Genomic DNA, 26,441 nt, shown 5'->3' with positions numbered 1-26,441 from the left:
AATCCCGGGAGCGGAAAGACTTACCTTAGGGGGAAAAAAGGACGGGTATACACTCGTACACACGCACATATCCATCCACACATATACAGACACAAGCAGACCTATTCAAAGACAAAGAGTTTCTTGTGTTTGTTTGCGTGTCTATCGACCTGCCAGTGCTTTCGTTTGGTAAGTCACATCATCTTTGTTTTTAGATATATCTATGATATTTGATACGTACAGGTTGGAGCAAATAAAAGGGGCTTGGAGAAGAGAGTTGCAGGGTACAGAGAAGCATACCAGAGGAAAGGAAATACAATACTAACCTGATGATAGCAGATGTCAAAATTGACCACCATTCAGGTCTTGACACTTTTGGGCCCTGGTAAGCAATAGTTTCTGAAGGCGGGTCAAAGGAAATTCTTGCAATGTCATATGAAATGTTCTGCTGTGGTTCTTGACAACTATGAGGGTTGTTGTGATAGACCTTAGACTTGAGGTCTCCCCACACAAAGTAATTGCACAGTGACAGGTCAGGTGACCTGGGTGGCCAGCTCAGGCCACGACCAGATTGACCTCTGCTAACAACTCCACCAGGCATGAAGAGTGTCTAAATGTGCTCCAAGGTTCATCTGGCTGTATGGGCAGTCGTTCCATTCTGTTGGAAGTATACGTATTTTGCCAGGCATTGTGAATCATCTAGGCAGCAGAAGACATGTGGCACAAATGATATATATGTTCCACTCTGTCAATGGATGTTCATGCACTATCATATGTAAAACAATAATGCATTTATGCAGCATCATATGCCTGAATAAGCACAATGAGGCAACAAAACAATAAAAATATGATACCAAAATTCAGCTCTGTATTTATTTCTATTTTATTCTAAAACAGTACAAAACAACTAATTTATCCAAATGTTCTTCACTTGGACTCTTCCATTTATCTGACAGAACATTTTTATAGATAGAAAATGATCTTTCTTTATCAAAAGATGCAGCAGGTTCTTACTCAAATGAAGAAATTTTGAACAAAGTCAGATAAAGGTGGAATCTTGTTACACTTTTGTTTTGTCACAAAAAACTCCCCCCCCCCCTCCCCATTTCCCTTGATCTGTTTTGATTGATTGATTGATTTTTTATTGGTCCAGTTTTATCATACAGCTCAAATTGGACAATTGATATTGGACAAGGGTCAAAGATAATGCATAGTATTAGCAAAATAGTAGGCAAATTAAAATTAGGTACCTATTACAATTAATTTTGTTACATATTCAGAAATTCTCTGACAGAATAGAAACAGTGCTTTATGAGAAATGCCTTTAAGTTTAAACATTGGATGATTAGCATTTTTTGTTTCCTCTGGTATCTTATTGAGTAGTATGACACCAATGTTAATTATGCTCCTCTGACAGGTGGTTGTTCTGTGATACTTTTGATGTGTATTTGATTTCCCCCTGGTACTATAGTTGTGTACATTTTTGTTCTGTAGCAGTTTGTCTGTTTTCAGGAGGTAGTCCCTAGTGAACAAGATAGTTTCGTAAATGAATAAACTTAGAACATTTAGAACACCAAGCTCAGTAAAATGGGATTTACAGGACTCCATCTTTTTAAGGCCACAAATTATTCTTAAAGCTCTTTTTTGCATTCTAAAAACCTTTAAACTGTGAGTTGAGTATCCCCAGAAAATGATCCCATATCTGATTAGTGAGTGGAACTGTGCATAGTATGCCTGAAGTACTGTTGTTTTGCTTGTTGTAGCCTTTAAAATTCTTAGGCCATAGCACACAGATGATAGTTTTCTACACAAGTTATTTATGTGTGTGTCCCACTTTAAGTCTTGCTGAACCCATAGACCCAAAAATTTTGTGATACTTAAATTTTCTAGGGGATCATTTTTTTAATTGGGCTTGAATAGACATTTGATTAGTTGGAGGAATTAAATGAAAATCTACACACACAGTTTTTTCAGTATTTGCAATGAGTCTGTTGTTTGTGAACCACTCAGAAAGTCTTTTCATAGAACTTTTTCCTGTGGGCCACAAAGTTTGTGGATCCAGTGAGCAATATGCTGGTGTCATCAGCAAACAGGATAGTTTTTGTGGGACTCGTATATTCAACTAAGTTGTCCACATAAATCAAGAAGAGTAGTGGACCTAAGATTGAGCCCCGTGGTACACCATATTTTATGGTAATTCCATAGAAAGAAAGGAGTTGTTTCTTGTTTCATTCATTTTGTTAAATTCATACTGAAGTGATACTTTCTGCCTGCAGTTTTTTAGGTATGAACACAACCAGCTATGTGCTACACCTCTTACTCCTCGTCTTTCTAATTTTTCAAGGAGAACGTTATGGTCCAGGACGCCGAAGGCTTTTCATAGATCTAGAAAAATACCTGCAGCTAATTTATGTTGTTCAAGGGATTTTAAAATGCAGTCTAAGAACTCAAAAATTGCTGTCTGTGTAGATTTAGACTTTCTAAAACCATATTGTTATACTGTAAGAGGTGCATATTTATTTATGAAAGTTAAAAGCCTGTCATAGAAGAGTTTTTCTAGAATTTTTGAGAAGGAACTTAACTGTGACATGGGTCGATAGTTCGATATTTTTTCAGAAGAACGTTTTTTTAACAGTGATGAAACTTTTGCAATTTTAAAAATATCTGGAAATACACCAGTTTTTAAAGAGAGGTTGAAAATTTTTGCCAAGGGGTTTGCTATGTGGTGAGCACATGCTTTTAATATGAAATCAGGTACTTCATCAATACCACTTGACATTTTATTGCTTAATGATTTAATTTTAGTTATAATTTCATTGGGGTTTGTTTCATGTACATACATAGAAGCAGTTGAGATCACTGACTTGCTGGAGAAACTTGGGACTGGTCCTTGACTGTGTACTTGAATGAGGTCTTCAGCTAGTGAGGTGAAGTATTCGGTGACTTTTTCCACAACGGAATTTGGGTCTGTGGCTTTTGAGCCTTCTATTGTTAATGATACATTCTTTTTCTTTGGTACTGAACTACAAATTTGTTTCTTTATAACTCTCCATGTGGATCTCATTTTGTTAGATGAGTTATTTATCAAATCGTCATTCCACATAATTTTTTACTCTTTGACTACTCTACCATAGATTCTTTTGTAGGCTTTTGAATAATCTGTGAATTCTTGGGTTACTCTATATTTCTTACAACAGTACTGCAGAAATCTGTTTCTCACACTGGAAAATTTTATGTCTTTTGTTACACATTGCTTATTATTGTTAGGTTTTACTGTTTTTACTACTTTTGGAAATGCTACATTAAAACATTGAAGAAAGATGCTCTGAAATCTCATGTAGATGTTATCAACATTGTTATGAGTGGCTATGCTTTCCCAGTTTTCCTTCACCAGTAAGAGATTAAAAATTCTAATGTTATCTGCAGAAAAGGTTCTTTTTTCAACTACTTTTCCAGAACTATTACTACTTGTTGGCATTTCTATACACAGCAGCTGTGCCTCATGATCACTATAACCCATGCTCAGTACTATGCTTGTGAATCTGTAATTTGTTTCTGAGATGAATATTTGGTCAGTAATGGAATTTGTGCATTCTGTTAATCTAGTTGGGCAGTGTATTGTGGGGGTCATATATATCAAAGCATCTCTGGGGCTGCTGTCTTTTGAAAAATCAATATTGAAATCTCCACAAAGCACTATCTTCATGAAACTTCCTGGCAGATTAAAACTGTGTGCCCGACCGAGACTCGAACTCGGGACCTTTGCCTTTCGCGGGCAAGTGCTCTACCAACTGAGCTACCGAAGCACGACTCACGCCCGGTACTCACAGCTTTACTTCTGCCAGTACCTCGTCTCCTACCTTCCAAACTTTATAGAAGCTCTCCTGCGAACCTTGCAGAACTAGCACTCCTGAAAGAAAGGATACTGCGGAGACATGGCTTAGCCACAGCCTGGGGGATGTTTCCAGAATGAGATTTTCACTCTGCAGCTCATTCTGGAAACATCCCCCAGGCTGTGGCTAAGCCATGTCTCCGCAGTATCCTTTCTTTCAGGAGTGCTAGTTCTGCAAGGTTCGCAGGAGAGCTTCTGTAAAGTTTGGAAGGTAGGAGACGAGGTACTGGCAGAAGTAAAGCTGTGAGTACCGGGCGTGAGTCGTGCTTCGGTAGCTCAGTTGGTAGAGCACTTGCCCGCGAAAGGCAAAGGTCCCGAGTTCGAGTCTCGGTCGGGCACACAGTTTTAATCTGCCAGGAAGTTTCATATCAGCGCACACTCCGCTGCAGAGTGAAAATCTCATTCTGGCACTATCTTCATATTTAGTGTACTGACCCTGTTCAGCAGAACCTCTAGTTTATTCATGAAGACTGATAGTTTTCCACTTGGTGCTCTATATATGTTAATAACAATGAAATTAAGCTCTGGCAGTTTGGTAATGGAAAGTTCAAAGTCTCTTTCAATTGAGTCAATATAACTTTTACTGACATCACAGAACTTTGTTTATTTGTGACTGAACGTTATGGTGTAGTATAGCAAAATCTGGGTATTTAGTAACTTTAGTTGAAACGATTTCTGATTCTTTATCTAATGGCATTTCTAATACAGCACTTACCCTAAAAAATTTTCGCTATCTTTCTTGTGTGTGGCTTCTGTTTGCTGGTGGCAATCAGCCGGTGAGTTAACTTCTGGAGCTTGTATAAGTTTTGCTTCATCCACATCTGTCCACTTCGGTTTAAATCATTTCGTAATTTTTGTTTGGCTGATGACTTGACTGTCTGTTTCTTGCTTAATCGGTTTAAGTCATTTCGTAATTTGGGTTTGGCTGATGGCACAGCTTGTAGCTCATCTAAAACACTTCTCAATCTTCGTTTGCTTGTCACTTATACTTTTTTCTTCACTCTTCTTCGAAATGCAAGTAAATATTTTTTCGGTTAGTAATTTCTTTCCTGGTGTATTTAAATGAAGTCCATGGACTGTATGGAACCTTCATTCCAATCTGTTTATATCTACAACATCAACATTCTTAAAGTTAGTGCATATTTCAGTGATACACTCGTTTGCAACATTAATTTCGTGGTTCACACACGACCAGGTTGGTAAATCATGACGATGTGGGATGTTCACAATGAGTACATTTGTGAGGGTTAAATTATTTAAACATTTCCTCATTTCTGTAATAACCTTGTATGTCTCGTTTCTATAGACATCGTTTGATCCTCCTATTAACACGGTGAAATCGTCTTTATTCAAACTAGCTATGTCAGTTGATGTTGTTAGGTCTGTTATTTCACTCAATGGAGCCCCTGGCTTTATGAAACCAGATGCCTTGAAACTACATGTTCTCAGCAACACTGCAGAAATTTCATGGCTGTGACTATCACCTAACACACAGATTGTTTTGTGTTTCATACTTTTCGTAACCGGAGGATTTAAGGTTCTTCTTCTCACCTGACTAGTGTTGTTTTTTTGCCGCATGTATTCTAAATGCTCTTCAGTTTGCAGTTTTGCTGGAGATACATTTTTTAATGTAGTTTCCTTTGTTACATTGAAGTCTGTGGTGGTGTAGGTGTGTGCACTTATTTTCGTAGGTTTTAGAGTATCTCCTGACACAGTATTTTCACTGTTTCACCTTCTTACAACGAGCAACGGTTTGCCTACTTTGTTTTCCAACTTTTCGACCCTTTCCAATGTGTTCACTGAATCCACAGCAGAAAGCACTTCAAAAGAGTTTTTTTGCACAAAATTTTCACTGTCTTTCAGATCTTTTACCTTCTGAGTGCAACTTCCTTCAGTCATTATCTTCCATTTTCCTGAGACCGTGTCTTCTTTCTTCATTAGCGTCGCATGTTTTCAGATTGTAGTTCACTTATTTCCACCTTTTGAGCATTGATTGTAAACTGTAGACTGGATATCCATTTGTTCAGCTTCAGTATTTCATTCTTACAACTTGCACACATTTTCCTTTTACTAATGAAATTTACGTTCTTTTTGTGGAGACACATTATACACTTTCAACTTGGCTGCCATATTGCATTATGGACACGACCTCTCTTCTTGCGGCCGTAGTAGGAGCCATACTAAACTTCATAATTCGACAAAAATGTGTCAAGTACCCTGTTCATCAGATTACAGGAAGTGCAGATTTCAGCCACTTCCATTTGTTGGTGACAAAGTGTTTCATTGTCAACCAACTTCATAATACAAACATGGAAAGGAAATGGTTCAGGGATGTTCTGTTGCCATATTTTACATGTAGCTGTATGAAGCAGTGTCCTGCACACAACTGCTTAAATTTTTAGCTTCTTGGTTTACAGTCTGCAAATTTCATATTGAGCTCACCTCAGAGGTAATTGGTAAGAGGCTAAGGAGTGTGGGAGTATGTTGAGCAATTGTGGTGATGGTAAAATACTTTTCATTCTGCATAGCTCAAGTACAAGAATTTGCACAACTCACCATTGATAGCAATGACTGGCAGGGGTGAGAGAAGGTATGAAGTACACTGACTTCTATGGAACTGAAGTAGGGCACTTGAGCACATTATGTTTACAGACTGTGACAAAATTCATGAAATTACTCACATTATGCAAATTTGGTCTAATTCATACAAAAAGCACCAATAAAAGATGATATCATGCAAGTCATTGTAATATATGCACTGAAACCAGAAAACGATGCAATATAAATGTCTAAAAGCATGCCATTGTACCAAAAAAGTGTTTGAAACATGCATTTACCCCCCAAATGGAACTGACTTTCAAGTTGTACAGAAGAATAAATCAACACCTGAGTGATTGAAGCCATTAATGTGTGTAAAATAATAATCATTATCATCACTTTCAAACACTGTAAGCTGCATTGATAAAATAGTTGATCTGTGACTTGCATTCAGAATTCAGATTGATGTTTCTCAAATGATAAAATTCAGGAAAAGTCCTCCAACTGTCTAGTGCATTGTAGCATTCCTACACACAGTACAGGCAAATATACGTTAAAATTTTGGTTCAAAAATATTGATTATTTGCAGGATCCATATCTATATATTGTGGTCCATGCAAAATAAGTTGAGTCTTGGAGTAGGAAAATGTTATTAAAATACTTTGTTACTTTACTGACTGAATTAGAGACATCAAAGATTTGTTAGACATCACTGAAGAATTCCATTATTTTGGAATATTTCCCATTCTTATCTGGATTCAAGGATTTTGTTTAATTGTAAAATCTTGAATAAACTCAAAAGATCTTCATTTATTCACACAAATCAAACTCAATATCACTTAGAAATAAATATCAGTTCTAATTCACTTCAGGATTTCACACAAATGCTAAAATTTAGTGATTTTGTACACAGAAGCATTTCAAGTAATGCTGGATATTAGGAATAAGATAACTGTTTTCATTTTAAATAATCCATTACAGTACATCATTTTATAAGACTTATACAAAACTGCCATTAAATATTATTTCAACTATCTGTACATAATGAGTACTTTCAGTTGGAAGTTAAACTATGGTGATAAATATGTATAACAATGTAGTTAAATATATCATTGTGTATTTTGTTGTTTGCTAATCAGGTATATCGTTTACTACCACAATAGTTGAATCTTTGTTGGTTACTTTACAGAATCCATAATACTAATATGAAAGACTGATCCTTAAAACATCTGTACTGTACTGTATTCTTTTATTGATGCTATTCACATTTTTTGTACTTTTTACCTGTGGATCTTAGAAGGAAGTGAAGAATTACTGTTTCACAAATGTGGTACCTTCAGATGAGGTGATTTTGGATGGTTTCGTCATTGTTCTAATCATAACTTGTGTAGCTTCTGTTAGATTGCTTTGTTTGTTGCAGGATTGATGGGGTATATGTGTAACAGATAAAATATACTAAAATTTACCTATATTTGCTATATTTACCTATATTTGCTGGAACAGACAGTGTCCACAATCACCACAAGGATTGAGGTGATTTCAGACTCCTATGCTTTTTTCTAAATGTGTCTGAAGTTTCAAAGTATATGGGGGGAAGTCAGACAAAAATGGACTTTTTTTAAATTATACAGTCTTCTTATCAGATTTTACTGGCCTTTCCTACAATTTAAAGTTCTGCACCATTATGAACAAGTGATAAGGATTGAGATAGTGAATTTCATATATTAAAGATCAATTTTTATTATGATACCTTGTTTCAACATTTCCTCTTCCTCCTCATTTAGTACTGGTTGTCCTCCCATTCTACTCCTGGTAAATTGTTAGAAAAGCCAGATTTATCGAGGTGGCCATTCACTAAACATTAATATCCAAATTAGTGAATAGGAATTCCCAATATGGAACCCTCAAGATACCTTGCTTCATCATTTCTTCTTCTCCCTCCTCATTTAGTTCTGGTTGTCCTCCCAATCTTTTTTGATGTAGTTCCTGCACTTTATTTTGTATGGTCAGTCTAGGTCTATTACACAAATCGCATGCTTTTCTGTGTAATAATTTGCTACACTGAATCTCATGAACAGCTTTATCTAAAAGTTCCATGTCATAATTACACTGTACTTTAGCACCTCTCATGCTTTTATATGCCCTCCCACCCCACACAGTACATAATTTTGTACAAGTCATCACTATTTTACAATTTAACATGAAAAACTTGACAAACTGGTATAGTAATTGTCTCAAAGACATAGGAGACTGACCTCGTTAACAACTGAGGTTATAATACCTTCCCACCAGCTGCAACAGTAGAAAGTTTCCACTTGATGATACTACATGAACTTTCAACACTAATACTGTTCATCAGATAGTTAACTAGATACATAATTGACCCAAAATAAAAGTGACAGATCGGAATAAATACAATCTCACACTTAAAATAACTGGCACGCAGAAGTGTAATTGAGTGGTAATTCATTGCTATGCAGTGAGAAAGAGCAAATAAACCATACTGTCTTAAATCCCCCAGTGTCTGAAATCACCCCATTTGGCAGTACCTTAAAGATTAATTAGCAATTTCAGGGAACCAATGTTTAAGGTTTAAAGAGACCATTGCCGTACAATAAGGAGCCTGTTTGCAAGCAATATTCAGTATGTCCAAAATCAGTTGTAAACCAAGCCAACACTTTTCTTTTTACTTTTCATACTTAAAACATGTTATTGCTGAGAGAGGTGAGTGGGAGAGAGAGAATGACCGTGTGAAAAATTTAAGAACTGAGCAATTTTATAGGTATCGCTTATGGCTGGAGGCATACCTGACAAATGGCAAAATAAAAAAGAGCAATGTGAAGGACTTCATGACAAAACCTGCATCTGTAGCTCCAGAAGGAAACAGTATCCAAGGTATGTGCAAATTTTCTATGCTCAAATGTTCAAAACAACAAAGATTTGTAGTGCATTATTTGCAAGAGCTATAACAGTGTCCTTTAAAGGTGGAAGACACTACTTCCCCAAATGAGTTTCTCAAACTGATAATGCTTGCAGTATAATCTTGCCAAAATTAGCTATTTTCTTACTAAAGAAGCAGAAATGTCCCTCAGTCTCCATCCTTTCCTAGTTTTATCTTGCGAAATTTCAGTTGCAGATGCTGCCCATTAACAGCTTTTATTTGATAGAAATTGAGAACAAGTTGTGTAAGTTGCAGACATACAAATAACACTATAGTTTGGAACTGAATGTAGCAGAATATTCACTTGCGGCTTTGTTACAGGCTCATTACTTTCCACTGCATAGGTAGTCAACACATCTCTTGCTGTTTAAACCAAGCAGTCAGGAATTGTATTGACTTGGTAATACCACATGCAGTTTAGAAGAAAATGATGTTAACTGCATTTATTCCAGTTTTCTATGGATATCATGACAGAATTATCACAAAAATCTTATTTTGCTTGGTAGTAACTTTCACCCCTTATTTTTCAGTCATATTCACTTCATATTAACACTGAACAGTGATAATTAACTTTCATTCATGGTATAGCCATTCAGAAACAGAAACAATGGTAAGTCCAGGATGGATTGACAACAATATTAGGAAAAGGGTAAATTGGTACTCACCTTACAGAGGATATGTTGAACCGCACATAGGCACTTAAAAAGACTGCTATACCTGTACATTTCAACTTTCAGCCAAAAAGGCTTCTTCTGAAGTGGAAAACACACACAATCATTTACATAAGCACAACTCCACACACGTGACCTCTGTCTCTATCTGTCCATTGGTCCAGGATACCTCACTGTGGCTGGTTACTGTGTCACCACTGAGAGTATCTCCACTCTTGAGGACGACACCTGCAAACTATTACTGGTAACTTACCCTCCTATATAAAGAACACCACCCATTTTCTCCACTGGCTCTACACAGTTCTTGTTCCTTATCTTACAGTACTCTACTTGTCACTGTTGATGACACCTCCCTCTATACGAACATCCCCAATACCTGTGCCCTCACTGCCATTGAACACTACCTTTCTCAATGTCCATCTGATTCCAGACCTACAACCTCCTTCCTAGCCACCATGACCAACTATATTGTCACCCATAATTACTTCTTCTTTGAAGTCATCACCTACAGACAAACCCACAGCATGGCAATGGCCACTCACATGGTACCATTGTGTGCTACCCTATCTATGGACCATATAGAGAAATCGTTCCTAACCACCCAGAATCCCAAACCCCTCACCTGGTTCAGATTCATTGATGACATCTTCGTGATCTGGTTCATTTGTGAGAACACCCTATCTACATTTCTCCAGACCCTCAACACCTTCTCCCCTATTCACTTCACCTGGTCCTCCTCAACATAACAAGCCATCTTTCTCAATGTTGATCTCCACATCAAGGGTGGAGATATCAGTACCTCCATCCTTATCAACCCCATCTATCACCAGCAATATCTTCACATCGAAAGCTGCCACCCATTTCATGCCAAGAAGACCCATCCATAAGCGTAGCCACCTGTGGTTGTTGCATTTGTAGTGACGACAATCCCTCTCCAAATATATTAAAGGTCTCACTGAAGCCTTTATAGACTGAAATTATCCTCCCAACATTTTACAGAATGAAATTAAGTCACAAGCATTTCCTGTCCTATCAAAGGTAGGGCTGCTTGTGAAAGCAGTAATGTTCTACAAATTAAGCTGCAACTAGCAACTGTCCTCTACCAACCTGTCCCCTTCCCTGCTTCCATTCCAGCACTACACAGTCTTCTATTCCGTCAATGCACCCACTAGTCTCCCTTCCCCCTTCCCCTTCAAACCTTTCGGCTGCATCTTGTACCCTACTGTGTCCCCACCACATCCCTGCACATTCCACAAGCAGCACTATGTTTTCACTCACCCCTACTCTGCTATCCCTCCCCATCCTCACCTCATACTTTCTCCTTATCACCACCACCCGTGCCAGATTGCAGCTCCCACAGCCGCAGTTGCAGTCCACCGTCTGGCAATGCTGGTCATAGACAATGGTTAAGTGTGTATGAGTTGGGCTTTTTTATTGTGTGTGTGTGTGTGTGTGTGTGTGTGTGTGTGTGTGTTTTCTAGAGAAGGCCTTTTGCCTGAAAGCTTAAATGTATAACAGTTTTTTTGTTGCACCTGTCTGCAACTCATTGTCTCCGCTATACAACACACATTCTCATGCTCAGCTGTGTAATAACAATGCAACCCTCTAGTTTCCAAGGTACATGTGCAGTACTGAAATGTTACAGCAATCTGTGCTTACTCTTAAAGTGTATGAATAATTATTCTCTACATGGAATTATCCAAAGACAGATGAAAGAATCATCATAGAATCATGTATCAATCATCACATTACTTCCTGTAACATGAGAATAAGGAAGAAAGAACAGGCTGTAACAAAAAGGGAAGAATCACTACTGATCCCTTAATGGAGAAAGTTTCTCATGTTAGGTCTTCCTATATCTGCATAAAAACCAATATATCATACCACTTTTAAAAATCTATAACTTGCAGTAACCACAATATTAATATGAAGCCTGAGCACTCTTTAGCAAAATACACTGCAATTATAAGGCATTAATAAATATTTGTAGTGTAGCACATTAAAATAAAAATAATTATCTCATCTAGGGAATGGTTTTCAGTCCTGGGATTCGTACTGCATTAATATGCCATACAAATTTTAGGTTAATTACGACCTTGTTGTTTATTACAAAAAAAAATGGCTGAAGCACTGAATGAACCATAGCAATCCAAAATAAACTGAGACGTAACTAAATTGGAATCCATTGGATGCCTGTGTGCACAGTGATCATTGAATATTCAGATTTAAAAGAATGAAGAAAACAGTTGCAAAATCCGCAAAATAATTGCAGATCTAGATTTTGATTATAACATAGAAACACACATTCTCATACTCAGCTGTGTAATAACAATGCATCTTTGGTGCATTACCAGAAGTGTCATACAGATAACAATGTGTCAGACCATAAACTTGTGACAAATGACACTAGCCTTTATATGGCAGAAACACTGCGATTGACTGCTGTCCTTATTTAAGTCTGAGACCTAATAAAACCAATAACTGAGACATCAGTGAGTCAAGAATGAATAACGACTAACTGACAAGTACCGGTACTGATTATTACTGAGCCTCTTTTAGCAATCAATATATTAAATCCTTTGTTTGATTTTTAGCTTTTTTGTATACAAATAATTTTTATTTATAATATGTGACAATTGAGCCTACAAGTTAGTTAAGTTTAATTATGAATATAACTTTCTAGTATGGATTTGCAAGAGTGTATAGATTTCTTGTTATTTATCTTTTATAAAGTTTCATAACTGTTTTTAAAATTTGGTAAATGTCTTCATTTACATAGTAATTAGTTATGATGAGATATCTTTTTAACACTATTTTATGTTAGTTAACATTCCTTTATATAACAAAAAAAGTCTTCATGTGATGCAGAACAATAAAGTGACTATCACCCACATATTTTTATTCTTATTTGGAAATTACGCAATGAACTGACATTATAAGCCAGGACCAAACAAAATACTCAAATTATTATCATCAGTATTAATCAGTTACACAAAAATAAAAAAATTATTGCCAAAACTCTGAAATGACAAGTTACAGGGAAAAAAGTGGGTTTATCTGATTCTTCACTAATTAACTAGGTTGTTAAATATACTACAAAATCTAAGGCTTTTACATTACAGTATTTTCCATATTTTCCACGACATAGCTTTTTGGCATATTTTGACCAGATGTTTTAATTATCATTTTTCATTTTGTGTGTTGTTATTTTTATTTATGTTTGCAACTTATTTTAAATTAACTACCAATTAGTCCACATGCAAGGCACACATTAATGAATGAATAAAATGCAACATCATCACAGTACTAATAGTCTACCATGGGTATAGTAGGATCTTACTGTCTCATACCACAGTGGGAGAGTGATAGAAATAACGCATTCTAGCAAATATAGTCATGACACTCACTGCTGTGAATCATCAGATGATCAAAACGACTTGCAAAATGATTTAGATAAGATATCTGTATGGTGCAAAAAGTGGCAATTGACCCTGAATAAATAAAAGTGTGAAGTTATTCACATGAGTACTAAAAGAAATCAGCTACATTTCGATTACGCGATAAGTCACACAAATCTGATGGCTGTAAATTCAAGTAATTACTTTGGGATTACAATTTCCAATAACCTGAATTGGAATGATCACATAGATAATATTGTGGATAGAGCATACCAAAGACTGCGATTCATTGGCAGAACACTTAGAAGGTGCAACAGGTCTACCAAAAAGACTGCTTACACTACGCTTGTCCGCCCTATTCTGGAGTATTGCTGTGCGGTGTGGGATCCGCATCAGGTGGGACTGACGGATAACTTCGAAAAAGTACAAAGGGGGGCAGCTCGTTTTGTATTATTGTGAAATAGGGGAGATAGTGTCACAGACATGATACGTGAATTGGAGTGGCAATCATTAAAACAAAGGCGCTTTTCGTTGCGATGGGATCTTATCATGAAATTTCAATCACCAGTTTTCTCCTCTGATTGCAAAAACATTCTGTTGGCACCCACCTGCATAGGGAGAATTGATCATCACGATAAAATAAAGAGAAATCAGGGCCCGTACAGAAAAATTTAAGTGCTCATTTTTCCCGCGTGCCGTTCGAGAGTGGAACGGTAGAGAGACAGCACAAAGGTGGTTCATTGAACCCTCTGCCAGGCACTTTATTGTGAATAGCAACGTAATCACGTAGATGTAAATGTAGATGTAGATGTGAGAATTGTTACCATCTGACAGTTGGAACGACACTAGAGCCCTTAACAGTTAGAAAACCAGCTGTAAGATTAATCTTTGTTTTTAATTATTTTGATATTTAATTAACAAAATAGATATTATATTTTTATATTCCAGGCATTTTAAATTATCAAGAGATATTAATGGTCATGAAATAAATGTAAAAACAAAAATATCTCTGATTCAGTGACACAAACTAAAACTTATTCATAAAGCATTAGTTTTGAATATGTGTGTAAGTGCAGCTTACTCCATTGACAGTGAGAGAATATAAGCACATATTTCATGAATGAGAAGTATATAGTTTTGTTGATGTCTGTTTTTTTTTTTAATTTTATTATTATTATTATTATTATTATTATTATTATTATTATTATTATTCCCACATGTAGTTCTGTAGCAGCAAATCTCCAAGGTCATGGAACATTTCAGTCCATTAAATTACAACATAAAAGTAATAATATATAAAATAAAATGTTTATGAAGCCAAAAAAAGACAAGTTATAAGTTTATGTAAATGCAATCAACAATACAACACAGGAATCAGCTTTCCCATGAGGAAAATCTTCAGTTTTGATTTGAAAGTACGTGGATCTCTGCTAAAATTGTTGAATTCCTGTGATAGCTTATTGAAAATGGATGCAGCGGTATACTGTACACATTTTGGCACAAGAGTGAAGGAAGTGCAATCCAAGTGCACATTGGATTTCCACCTAGTATTAACTGAGTGAGCTGCTAATTCTTGAGAATAAGCTGATATTGTTAACAAGAAATGGCAGTAAAGAATATATATATATATATATATATTGTGATTCTTGAGTTTCTCCCGGCGTATTTGATAATCAAAATATCCACGGATGTACTGCCGGTCTACAGTGTCCAACGGGCACAATATTTCGGCGATCATACATGTCGCCATCATCAGGTGAACTGACGGACTGAGCTCCTGTGAACGTGCCGGCACGGAGATCCGTACACTATGGCTGCTCAGGGGGAACTGGGTTCGGTCGCAGCGGCGGCCGATTTAAATACCCTCCGCCCGCGGCGCGCTCACTCCGCCGTCCGCGCCACGGTCGCGCGGTGGAACAGATTGCAACGGCGTCTGAGATGACGTCGGTGTGATGGCTCTGTCCGCCGTGGTCGTCACAACTATACATTTGCTCGATTTACTCTTGATTAACCCAATCGTCGCAATCTGTTCCACCGCGCGACCGTGGCGCGGGGCGCGGACGGCGGAGTGAGCGCGCCGCGGGCGGAGGGTATTTAAATCGGCCGCCGCCGCAACCGAACCCAGTTCCCCCTGAGCAGCCATAGTGTACGGATCTCCGTGCTGGCACGTTCACAGGAGCTCAGTCCGTCAGTTCACCTGATGATGGCGACATGTATGATCGCCGAAATATTGTGCGCGTTGGACACTGTAGACCGGCAGTACACCCGTGGATATTTTGAATACATATATTGAGAGGCCAATGTCATAATACCCAGACTAATTAACAGGGGTTCACAAGAGGTTTGCGAACTTACACCACTTTTGCCTGAACCACCCATTTCTGAGCCAAAAAATATCCTTTGAGATGGGAAGAGTTACCTCGAAATATAATACCATAGAACATAAGCAAATGAAAATAAGCAAAGTAGACTACTTTTCATGTTGAATTATCACTTACTTCAGATATTGTTCAAATAGTAAAAACGGCAGCATTAAATCTTTGAACAAGATCCTGAATGTGGGCTTTCCTCAACAGTTTACTGTCTATCTGAACACCTAGAAATTTGAACTGTTCAGTTTCACTAATCATATACCCATTCTATGAAATTAAAATTTCAGATTTTCTTCAAACTGTTAAAACTGAGTCTTACTGTGATTTAGCTTTGGTTTATTTTCTGCAAGCCATGACGTTATGTCATGAGCTTTACTATTTGAAACAGTGCACACATCGTCCTTTACTGCCAAGAAAGTGCAATCAGCAAACACAAAGAATTTAGAATCACCTGTAATAGTAGAGGGCATAGCATTTACACTGAGGCACCAAAGAAACTGGTATAGGCATGTGTATTCAAGTACCAAGATATATAAACAGGCAGAAAACGGTTCTGTGGCTGGCAATGCCTGTATAAGATAACAAATGTCTGGCACAGTTGTCAGATCAGTTTCTACTGCTAAAATGGCAGATTAGCAGCATTTGAGTGAGTTTAAACATGGTCTTACAGTTGGCACACAAGCAATGGGACACAGAAACTCCGATGGACTGGGGATTTTCTCATACGACCATTTCACAAGTGTACTGTGAATATCAGGAATACAGTAAAACATCAAATCTCTGACATCGCTATGGCAGGAGAAAGATCCTGCAAGAACAGGACCAATGATGACTGAAGAGAATTGTTCAGCATGACAGAAGTGCAACCATTCTGCAGATTGCTGCAGATTTCAATGATGGGCCATCAACAAGTATCAGCATGTGAAGCGTTCAACAAAATATCATTGATGTAGGTTTTCGGAGCAGAAGGCCCTATCGTGTACTCTCAATGAGTGCACAACACAAAGATTTACATCCTCTCGGGCCCATCAACACTGACATTGGACTGTTGATGACTGGAAACATGTTGCCTGGTCGGACAAGTCTCATTTCAAATTGTATTGAACGGATGGACGTATACGGGTATGGAGACAATCTCATGAATCCACAGACCCGCAAATCAGCAGGGGACTGTTCAAGCTGGTGGAGGCTCTGTAATGGTGTGGGGCATGTGCAGTTGGAGTGATGAAGGGCTCCTGATATGTCTAGATACAATTCTGATGGGTGATACGTATATAAGAATCCTGTCTGATCACCTGAATCCATTCATGTCCATTGTGCATCTCTGTGGTACTCCCCATTTAACCGTCCCTACTCAGACCCTACATCACAGCCATTCTCAACACTGTGGATAATGACATTCTGTCTATTGTTAAAGTAAAAGGTGAACCAGTTGTGAGATACTCCCCATATTCCATAATGGTCCAACTTTTGGAGCATATTTTGTGATTAACCTTAGTTAAATCAAAAGCATTTGAAACCTTTTGTTTAATCCATCCAGTCTCTCACAGAGAAAAGAGAATATAGCATTTTCAGTTGTTAAACTGCTTCTAAAACCAAACTATACATTTGATAGGAAATAATGTGAAATAAAATGATCAATTATTCTTACATACACACCTTTTCAATAACTTACATTATAGGCCTCTTCCCTGACACACAATAGTTTTATGTGGAATCTAATGATTCTTACACTTCAGCTGACTTTCTAATACACCAGCATCTTCATAAATGCAATCACTTTTGCGTCAAAAGCAAATGTGTAGAGGACTCTTGCTGTCAATGCCTCAGATGCAGCAACAGTTGTGAATTTGGTGTCTTTTGTGTTAGGAAAAAGTTTTATTGTTTTTGACATTTTATTACTAAGTCAGTGTGGTTTTCCCTTCAGCTGTAGTTGTGGTGGTTTATTTGGTATTTTAAATAATGTAGGTGTTGTATTTTTATACAAGTTTCCTATGTTCCACATGCACAGATTTAACAGGAAGTGTAGTTATGAGTACTTCACATTATTGAGTAGATATACAAAGTCTTTTGCAACAGGTCATGTACTCTGTTGCTTACCAGTCTTTTTTGTTCTTAAAATAAAATTACATTCTTCAGTATATATGTGTACATTACAAATAATTGTAAATAATCTGAATAAGCTGTACTGTTTCATACCTACTAGTGTAATTTCTTAGCTAGTGTTGATTTTCAAGCCACTACATTTTCTCCCTGTTGAGAGAGAGAGAGAGAGAGAGAGAGAGAGAGAGAGAGAGAGAGAGAGAGAGAGAGAGAGAGAGAGAGAGAGGAAGAACTGTTACAAATCAATATAAATTGCACTATTTGCGCTCAACCATCATCATATTCATAAGTGAAGCTTTCTGTTCACCTGGAACATCATCAACATAGAAACTAACTTGATTGCTTTATCAACTGAATAAAACTTTGGTTCAAAAGGAGGGAAATATACCTGTAGAAATACCTCTCTGACTATCCAGACAGACAAAAGTACCTGATGAGAGCCAGAAACACATTTTTCAAAACCACACAGGCAGTATGTTAATATAACCCTTCTGAATTTTATATTTTACACCATAATACTTGCAAAAAATGTGATCAGTCAAATCCTTATCTAACCAACCAACTGAACAACTAGCCAGCCAACTAATAACTGACTGCTGTGCACAAACAAGGGATTAATTTAACTAATGCAACTTGCTACCCTGCAATAAAAGCTATATTGACCTAGAGGCCTACTGTTCCTAATGCACATCTAGAATGTCCAATACAAACATAAATCCACCACTGATGTTTACAATACCACTAGAAGACTATTATCCTTTGTGTTCCAAAAACAAACAAACATGTATGTTATTTTGCACTACTATCAAGTTTCCAAACTACTGAAAATTGTAAAAGTTCACAAATATTTCAGTTCATTTATGTTTAAGGTTAATTTTAATGATAAATATTATGTATAAATATTTTAGCAGAGATATTTGTTGTTCTGTAACATCAAAATTTACAACCAGTTTTATGTTCTTTAGGGAAACTAGAAGGAGCACCGGTTACTCCTGTGCAAACAGCGAACAGTTATTATAGTCCACTAGTAGCAGTGGCTATTCTGGCTGCAATCTCAACACTAGCTGCTGTTATTCTGTTGTTGGTTCTACTACGGAAGCATGGTCAAAACAAGGCTGCCATCTCAGCTGGTCGCAAGTCCCAGTCTGCTTACGACAATCCTTCTTACAAGGTAGAAATCCAGCAAGAAACAATGGGTATGCTCCTGTCTCATATCTGTACCTAGTGTCTCTAACTTGGTTTCTGTTATCCATTAAACATTTTTAACCTTTACAACATTTGTCAAGATAACTATATAGCTTATTGACAGTTATCAATACAAAACAAAAAGTCTTGATTTTTCATCCTTCATACACACAGAGCACAAAATAGGTATCATCTTAGATACAAACAGTCTGGTTCAAAACTGAGAGCAGTAGGATATCAACTTGTTGGACTGTGTGTTCACAGTGCATCAGAAACAACTCTTGCAGCTAGATGAACAATGCACATTTAAAAAAGAAGTGAAGAATGCACAATTCTTTTAGCTGTAAAAAGCACATGGATGAATACATTTAGAAGCTGATCACCATTACCGATAATGGATCAGAACACCTGGTTCCCTAAAACATAGTATCAGCTGCTATAAATGGGATATTATGAGTGCCCCATCTTTTCTTTCTAATCTGAGCTACTACTCAGTTTTTTATTCCATCTCCACAGATGAGTGGTAAGCTGTCTGACTGCCATGTGGAGTACCTGCACTCAGTTCGCAATACTGCCATGGATCTCTCCTGCAAAGGAGGACTGGAATGGTGTTCACTCAGATGTGAGATGCCACCCGAGTAGCTGCCTGAAAAAGAAGCAACAGATCCAAGATCTGAAAAGCTGCTGACATCTAGGAGAGTAATGAGATGAACCGATGCCTCTCTATACCATATCCAAATGACACCATATGGCAGAGAATTGGGCAGCGGCAGTTGAGCATTGCACGGTCCTCTGGGTCTGATCACAGAGTTTAGTTTCTTTTCTTTTCCTTCATTTTCTTCATTTCTTTTTTATGACTGTGCATATTTTTTCATATCAGGCTTGAAAAAAAATTACCAAATCACTTTCTAAGGATGTACAGCAGTCATACTGCACCTTGAATCAACAGTTTTTGGGTGGTAAACAATGTCTAGCATTTCAGAATTACTCACTTCACTATTTTGCACACACCTTTGCACCCACACTAAAAAGTTCATTGTAAAATAATGCTACTTTTACATAAATATGTATGTATTCTCAATAATCAGTTATATTTTCGACAACCATTTATGAAATGCGATTAATATTCTTTCCACACTGTACATCTAATGGATATACTGAAAATCTCCAATTTGAAACACATGCATAAATATGCAGAAAGCATAACTTACAGCCACTGTTACATCATAAATTTTCAACCATTCAAAAGTCTATGACAGTCATCTTAATGCACCTTCAGGTATTCCACAGAAAGCTCAGCAAAGCAGCAGACACTATTCCTTGATATTCCCTGAAGGAGGTCTTATTTCAGGGTGAAGTACAAAACTTCAACATATGTGGATTAAATAATTCTATTGTAGAATGTCAATTCCTTAAAAGGAGATATCAAAATTTCCTGGTTACTTCCACTGCTACAAATTAAAAATAGTCCAAACTGAAAACCTAGTTGATAAAAAGAAATGATTGTTAGTTATCAACATGGCGGTGAAAAGAATTTACAGGTAGGTCAAACATGGTAATTGGTTGTCTATATAGACTGCCCACCTATGAAACATTTTAGGGAAAACTTTCAGAAGGTTGCACATAAATTCCCTGATCACATTATATTACCAGGGTTGCAATAAGTTCTGGAAATCAGGGAATACAGGGAATTTCAAATGTGTCAGGGAAATTTGAAAAAAGCTCTGGAAAAATTATCTCAGTAGATGAAATGGTTTGTTCACTGAGATGTTGCTTTCCTACTCCATCATTCTTACTGCTTCTCCCCTTTATATTACTCCCCTGGCCCTGCAGTCAGTGCTGCCACCACATCTTGCTGCTAGCCTAGCAGTTGCTGACAAGAAACAGGGAGGTGTGAGAAGTGTTTTATTTGAATCTGATTCTCAGAGACTGTTGCCACAGCAGCCGGAGACAGCAGCCATGTGCACATGAGTTGTGTCTGAGTGATTGTGTGAATATTTGTGTGCGCTCTCATTTTCTGACAAAGGCTGTGGCCAAAAATTTAGTTGTGAGAATTGTGATTGTACCTGTCTGTGACTAAGCGATCATCTTTACGGTAAGTTGCTACCTATCCCCATTAGAATTTATTCTCAGAGTATTTGTACAAGTTACCTGTTGCATTGATTGATCACTGTGGTCTCATTTAATCCATATGGTGTCTGTGACACATGAATAGTTGGCCAAATGAGTGGACTTCCATGATGGGCTAAAATCACAGGCCATTTCCGTGGGTATCTCTAATGGATCAGGCCTGAATCTAAAGCCCATTGTTTCCCACTAATGTGCAGGCCTGCCTATCTAGTCTCACTGATCTGCCTGCAGGCCAGATCTGTTTTTGTGTGATGTAATGCAGCAGATTTTCATGGTTTATTCGTGGAGCCAGGACTGCTGTGCTCCTCAACAGACCAGAGGCCACAGGCGATGGATTTCAGGAATTCCAGCTTCTCACCACAAGTACATTGTACATTGCAGCTATTTATAGACATTTTATTTATTCTAGTACATTTTGGCACTTTGAAAGTAGTTTATATATTACAAAGTATGGACGACAAGAATAAGAAAATTGTGGCAGTTGCCGGCAGTTTGTATATTATGTACTCAAATATTTCTTGAAAGAAAAACCTTGCAATACCTGTAAAATTATAAACATAACACAGTGGGTAATAACCAGCCATAATGAACATAGTAGAACTAACATTTTATTGGCAATCACCTATAGTGTTGGTTTACAACTCTTCCCTGCCTAGTACACTTCTTTCAAGAGGCCTACTTTTTTTCTGCGGTTATTTCTGAAATCAGTGAAGGTATTTTAAACCTGTGTATTTTTATCACCAAATGTGTTTTGTTTTATTGAAATAAAATAACATCATTCGTCTTCATGAAACATACACTCCTGGAAATTGAAATAAGAACACCGTGAATTCATTGTCCCAGGAAGGGGAAACTTTATTGACACATTCCTGGGGTCAGATACATCACATGATCACACTGACAGAACCACAGGCACATAGACACAGGCAACAGAGCATGCACAATGTCGGCACTAGTACAGTGTATATCCACCTTTCGCAGCAATGCAGGCTGCTATTCTCCCATGGAGACGATCGTAGAGATGCTGGATGTAGTCCTGTGGAACGGCTTGCCATGCCATTTCCACCTGGCGCCTCACTTGGACCAGCATTCGTGCTGGACGTGCAGACCGCGTGAGACGACGCTTCATCCAGTCCCAAACATGCTCAATGGGGGACAGATCCAGAGATCTTGCTGGCCAGGGTAATTGACTTACACCTTCTAGAGCACGTTGGGTGACACGGGATACATGCGGACGTGCATTGTCCTGTTGGAACAGCAAGTTCCCTTGCCGGTCTAGGAATGGTAGAACGATGGGTTCGATGACGGTTTGGATGTACCGTGCACTATTCAGTGTCCCCTCGACGATCACCAGTGGTGTACGGCCAGTGTAGGAGATCGCTCCCCACACCATGATGCCGGGTGTTGGCCCTGTGTGCCTCGGTCGTATGCAGTCCTGATTGTGGCGCTCACCTGCACGACGCCAAACGCGCATACGACCATCATTGGCACCAAGGCAGAAGCGACTCTCATCGCTGAAGACGACACGTCTCCATTCGTCCCTCCATTCACGCCTGTCGCGACACCACTGGAGGCGGGCTGCACGATGTTGGGGCGTGAGCGGAAGACGGCCTAACGGTGTGCGGGACCGTAGCCCAGCTTCATGGAGACGGTTGCGAATGGTCCTCGCCGATACCCCAGGAGCAACAGTGTCCCTAATTTGCTGGGAAGTGGCGGTGTGGTCCCCTACAGCAGTGCGTAGGATCCTACGGTCGTGGCGTGCATCCGTGCGTCGCTGCGGTCCGGTCCCAGGTCGACGGGCACGTGCACCTTCCGCCGACCACTGGCGACAACATCGATGTACTGTGGAGACCTCACGCCCCACGTGTTGAGCAATTCGGCGGTACGTCCACCCGGCCTCCCGCATGCCCACTATACGCCCTCGCTCAAAGTCCGTCAACTGCACATACGGTTCACGTCCACACTGTCGCAGCATGCTACCAGTGTTAAAGACTGCGATGGAGCTCCGTATGCCACGGCAAACTGGCTGACACTGACGGCGGCGGTGCACAAATGCTGCGCAGCTAGCGCCATTCGACGGCCAACACCGCTGTTCCTGGTGTGTCCGCTGTGCCGTGCGTGTGATCATTGCTTGTACAGCCCTCTCGCAGTGTCCGGAGCAAGTATGGTGGGTCTGACACACCGGTGTCAATGTGTTCTTTTTCCATTTCCAGGAGTGTATATACCATCTGGCTTGCTTTCTCCATCTAAAAACAGTTCATTACAAAAGATGTTGATGTCAGTACTTACAATTTCCTCTCACACATTTATTAATACAGACATCCTTACATTTTTGTCAACTTATGTCTTAACTTACCCTTGAGATCTCAAAATTTATCTGGGAAATATTAGGGTATGTCATTTGGGGAAACTTGTGGCAACCTTGATTACTAAGGAGACAAAAAATGGTTCAAATGGCTCTGAGCACTATGGGACTTAACTTCTGAGGTCATCAGTCCCCTAGAACTTAGAACTACTTAAATCTAACTAACCTAAGGACATCACACACATCCATGCCCGAGGCAGGATTCGAGCCTGCGACCGTAGCGGTCGTGTGGTTCCAGACTGGAGCGCCTAGAACTGCTCGGTCACTCCAGCCGGCCTACTAAGGAGACAAATCAAATTACCAACTGGGAGACTTAAGTGATGAAGGCAGGTAGTAGGGGCAGACAGGAAATCGTGTAGAATTTTTTAAATGCCTCAGCTGGAAATCAACTTGAGCAGTCAAGCGGAGAACTAACTTTACAGGAATACAAACAGGTCCTAACTTTTTGACTCAGTTAATGTAGAGCAGGGAATCAGTGGCCATAATGTCATTTTAGCATCATTGGCTACATGTGTAAATAGAAATGTAAAGAATGGTAGGAAGATATTTCTGGTTAGTAAGTATGAGAAATAACAAGAGTTCAAATTATTTGAGAAGCCAACACGAAACACTCATCTCTGAATGAAAATGTTAAGTGTAAATGGACAAAGTTCAGGAGCATTGAACAATATATTTTAGATACAGATGTGCTGAGCAAATATGAGAAGGATGGGAAAGAGTCATCACTGTTTCACAGTTTGACAGCCATGTCAAAAGGTGCTCCCAAAACAAAGAGAACATCACCACAGATATAAATGTAGCTGAAGGTTTTGAACAAATTAAAACTGAATGAAGCTACTGTAGCAACCAGTGACTTAGCCATTATGTTGGGTGGTGCATGAGGGCATATTGAGGTCAGGAGGTAGACCTATAACCAATCTAGGGTGTGGGTGAGAAGTGGTGAGATGGTTGGATGCCTGTTTGAGAGCCCACTGACAGCCATGTCAAAAGGTGCTCCCAAAACAAAGAGAACATCACCACAGATATAAATGTAGCTGAAGGTTTTGAACAAATTAAAACTGAATGAAGCTACTGTAGCAACCAGTGACTTAGCCATTATGTTGGGTGGTGCATGAGGGCATATTGAGGTCAGGAGGTAGACCTATAACCAATCTAGGGTGTGGGTGAGAAGTGGTGAGATGGTTGGATGCCTGTTTGAGAGCCCACTGGGGCATCAGTGAAATAGCATTAAAGAACAAAACATCTGGTGGTCAATATACAACAGTTGATGTGACAAGGTTCCAGGTCCGCAATGGCTCCAGGGTAGTAGCAGTGAGCACCCAGCCAGGAAGGCATTAATGTCAGCATGTGGCCCATGTTGTCATGGCATGGATGGCAGAGGCAACCTGAGGTTGCTGAGGTGTCAGGATGTCTACCATTCATCAGCTACTCTGCCCAACTACAGCTGTGCACGGGGTGCACAGAGGCAAGCTAAATTACACTGTGGCCACTGGACAGGAGAGGCATGGGAGTCTGCCAGAGGGGCAGAGTTGGGCAGAGGAGGTGATTGTATGGCTACACATCAAGGCTTGTGCTGGAGGCCACCAAGTGATCCTCGGGTTGATGGTGCTAGGTTTGCCACGTCGGACATGGACGCTATTAGCTGCAGCCCTGCTGTTCATGCAAAGTCCCCAGGTGGGGCTTGCAGCAACGTGGAAGCTACTAGAATGCTAGATAAGCATGTGGTTGACCACCATAGGTCCCTTCTCAAAGATGGCCGACTGCAGACTGAGAGTACCTCAACTGAAAATGAACAATGATGGCACCTCAGGACTTTCAGTTAATTAGAAGCCAACATATACAGATTTACATTTATGTGCAAATAGCTGCACCATCCTTCCCTGATGGTGACTGTTCTAAAACCTTTGATTCTCAGAACACATGTCATTGCTGATGAGACCAATCTACAGGATGAGCTGCCCTCCACCAAAACAGCAGCACTTTTCAGTTTTGTCAGATATCACTTAATACTCTGCAAGGTTTGGGTTTACAAGATCCCTTGCAAGTGTGGCCTTTCAAATGAGACAGATGATTTGTACAGACATTAGAAGATGTACGAAAGACTGTAGATAAACACTGCTGTTACATTACGGTATATTAATAATTTTTACTTATGGACCGTCTGACAACAACTGAATAAAACACAATTTTAGTGCCATACGCGTTTCGCCTTTATTTTCTGCAAGGCATCATCAGTGGCCTGGAATATGTACATATGTTAGCTATTTTATTTACATTTTTGTCGTTGTGCCTATAGGTTATAAACAGTTCTGGTGGTTGGTATTTCCTATTAAGTAGTAATGTTTTGAACTGTATTTACAGGTTGCGTGGACAATTTCCTACATATTACGCTCCTGTTGCATTTTTGGTGTTGTTCTTCTTCTTATGAATGCCAATTTGCGGTTTTTTCCCCATTCCACAACACTATGCACTGAACGCTTGTTTTAAAGCAATGTTTTGGTTTCTGTTACCGACTGTCAAATGTTTTTGCCAAAGATCGAATGTTATTGCCAAACTTGTGAGTGTAACTATTGAAGTATCTGTGGTCTGTTCGTGTATGCATTTGTATGTGCGTTTGTGTATGTGTGTATGTGTGTGAGTGTTTTTTGGTGTGTGTGTATATATATATATATATATATATATATATATATATATATATATATATATATATATTGAAAGTGCTGGCAGGTCGACAGACACACAAACACACACACAAAATTCAGGCTTTCGCAACAAACTGTTGCCTCATCAGGAAAGAGGGAAGGAGAGGGAAAGACGAAAGGATGTGGGTTTTAAGGGAGAGGGTAAGGAGTCATTCCAATCCCGGG

The 26,441-nt window shown here is 38.9% G+C and overlaps 1 protein-coding gene across 3 annotated transcripts in view; it reads left to right on the top strand.

The window, feature by feature from the left end:
• The window catches only part of LOC126257579 (putative epidermal cell surface receptor), a 445,086-nt gene that overhangs the window by 396,686 nt on the left and 21,959 nt on the right, over positions 1-26,441 (top strand). For 2 of the 3 annotated variants that reach the window (XM_049955577.1, XM_049955575.1), the window contains 2 exons: positions 9,192-9,304; positions 18,860-19,065. In XM_049955577.1, coding sequence (XP_049811534.1) covers positions 9,192-9,304; positions 18,860-19,065 — 319 coding nt within the window. Of the gene's footprint in view, positions 1-9,191; positions 9,305-18,859; positions 19,091-26,441 lie in introns of all 3 variants that reach the window. The other variant, XM_049955576.1, reaches the window with a different exon arrangement.

The sequence above is a fragment of the Schistocerca nitens genome, chromosome 1 (assembly GCF_023898315.1).
Source record: "Schistocerca nitens isolate TAMUIC-IGC-003100 chromosome 1, iqSchNite1.1, whole genome shotgun sequence".
In the NCBI taxonomy this organism is placed as follows: domain Eukaryota; kingdom Metazoa; phylum Arthropoda; class Insecta; order Orthoptera; family Acrididae; genus Schistocerca; species Schistocerca nitens.
This window is presented reverse-complemented; position numbering and strand designations above follow the sequence as displayed.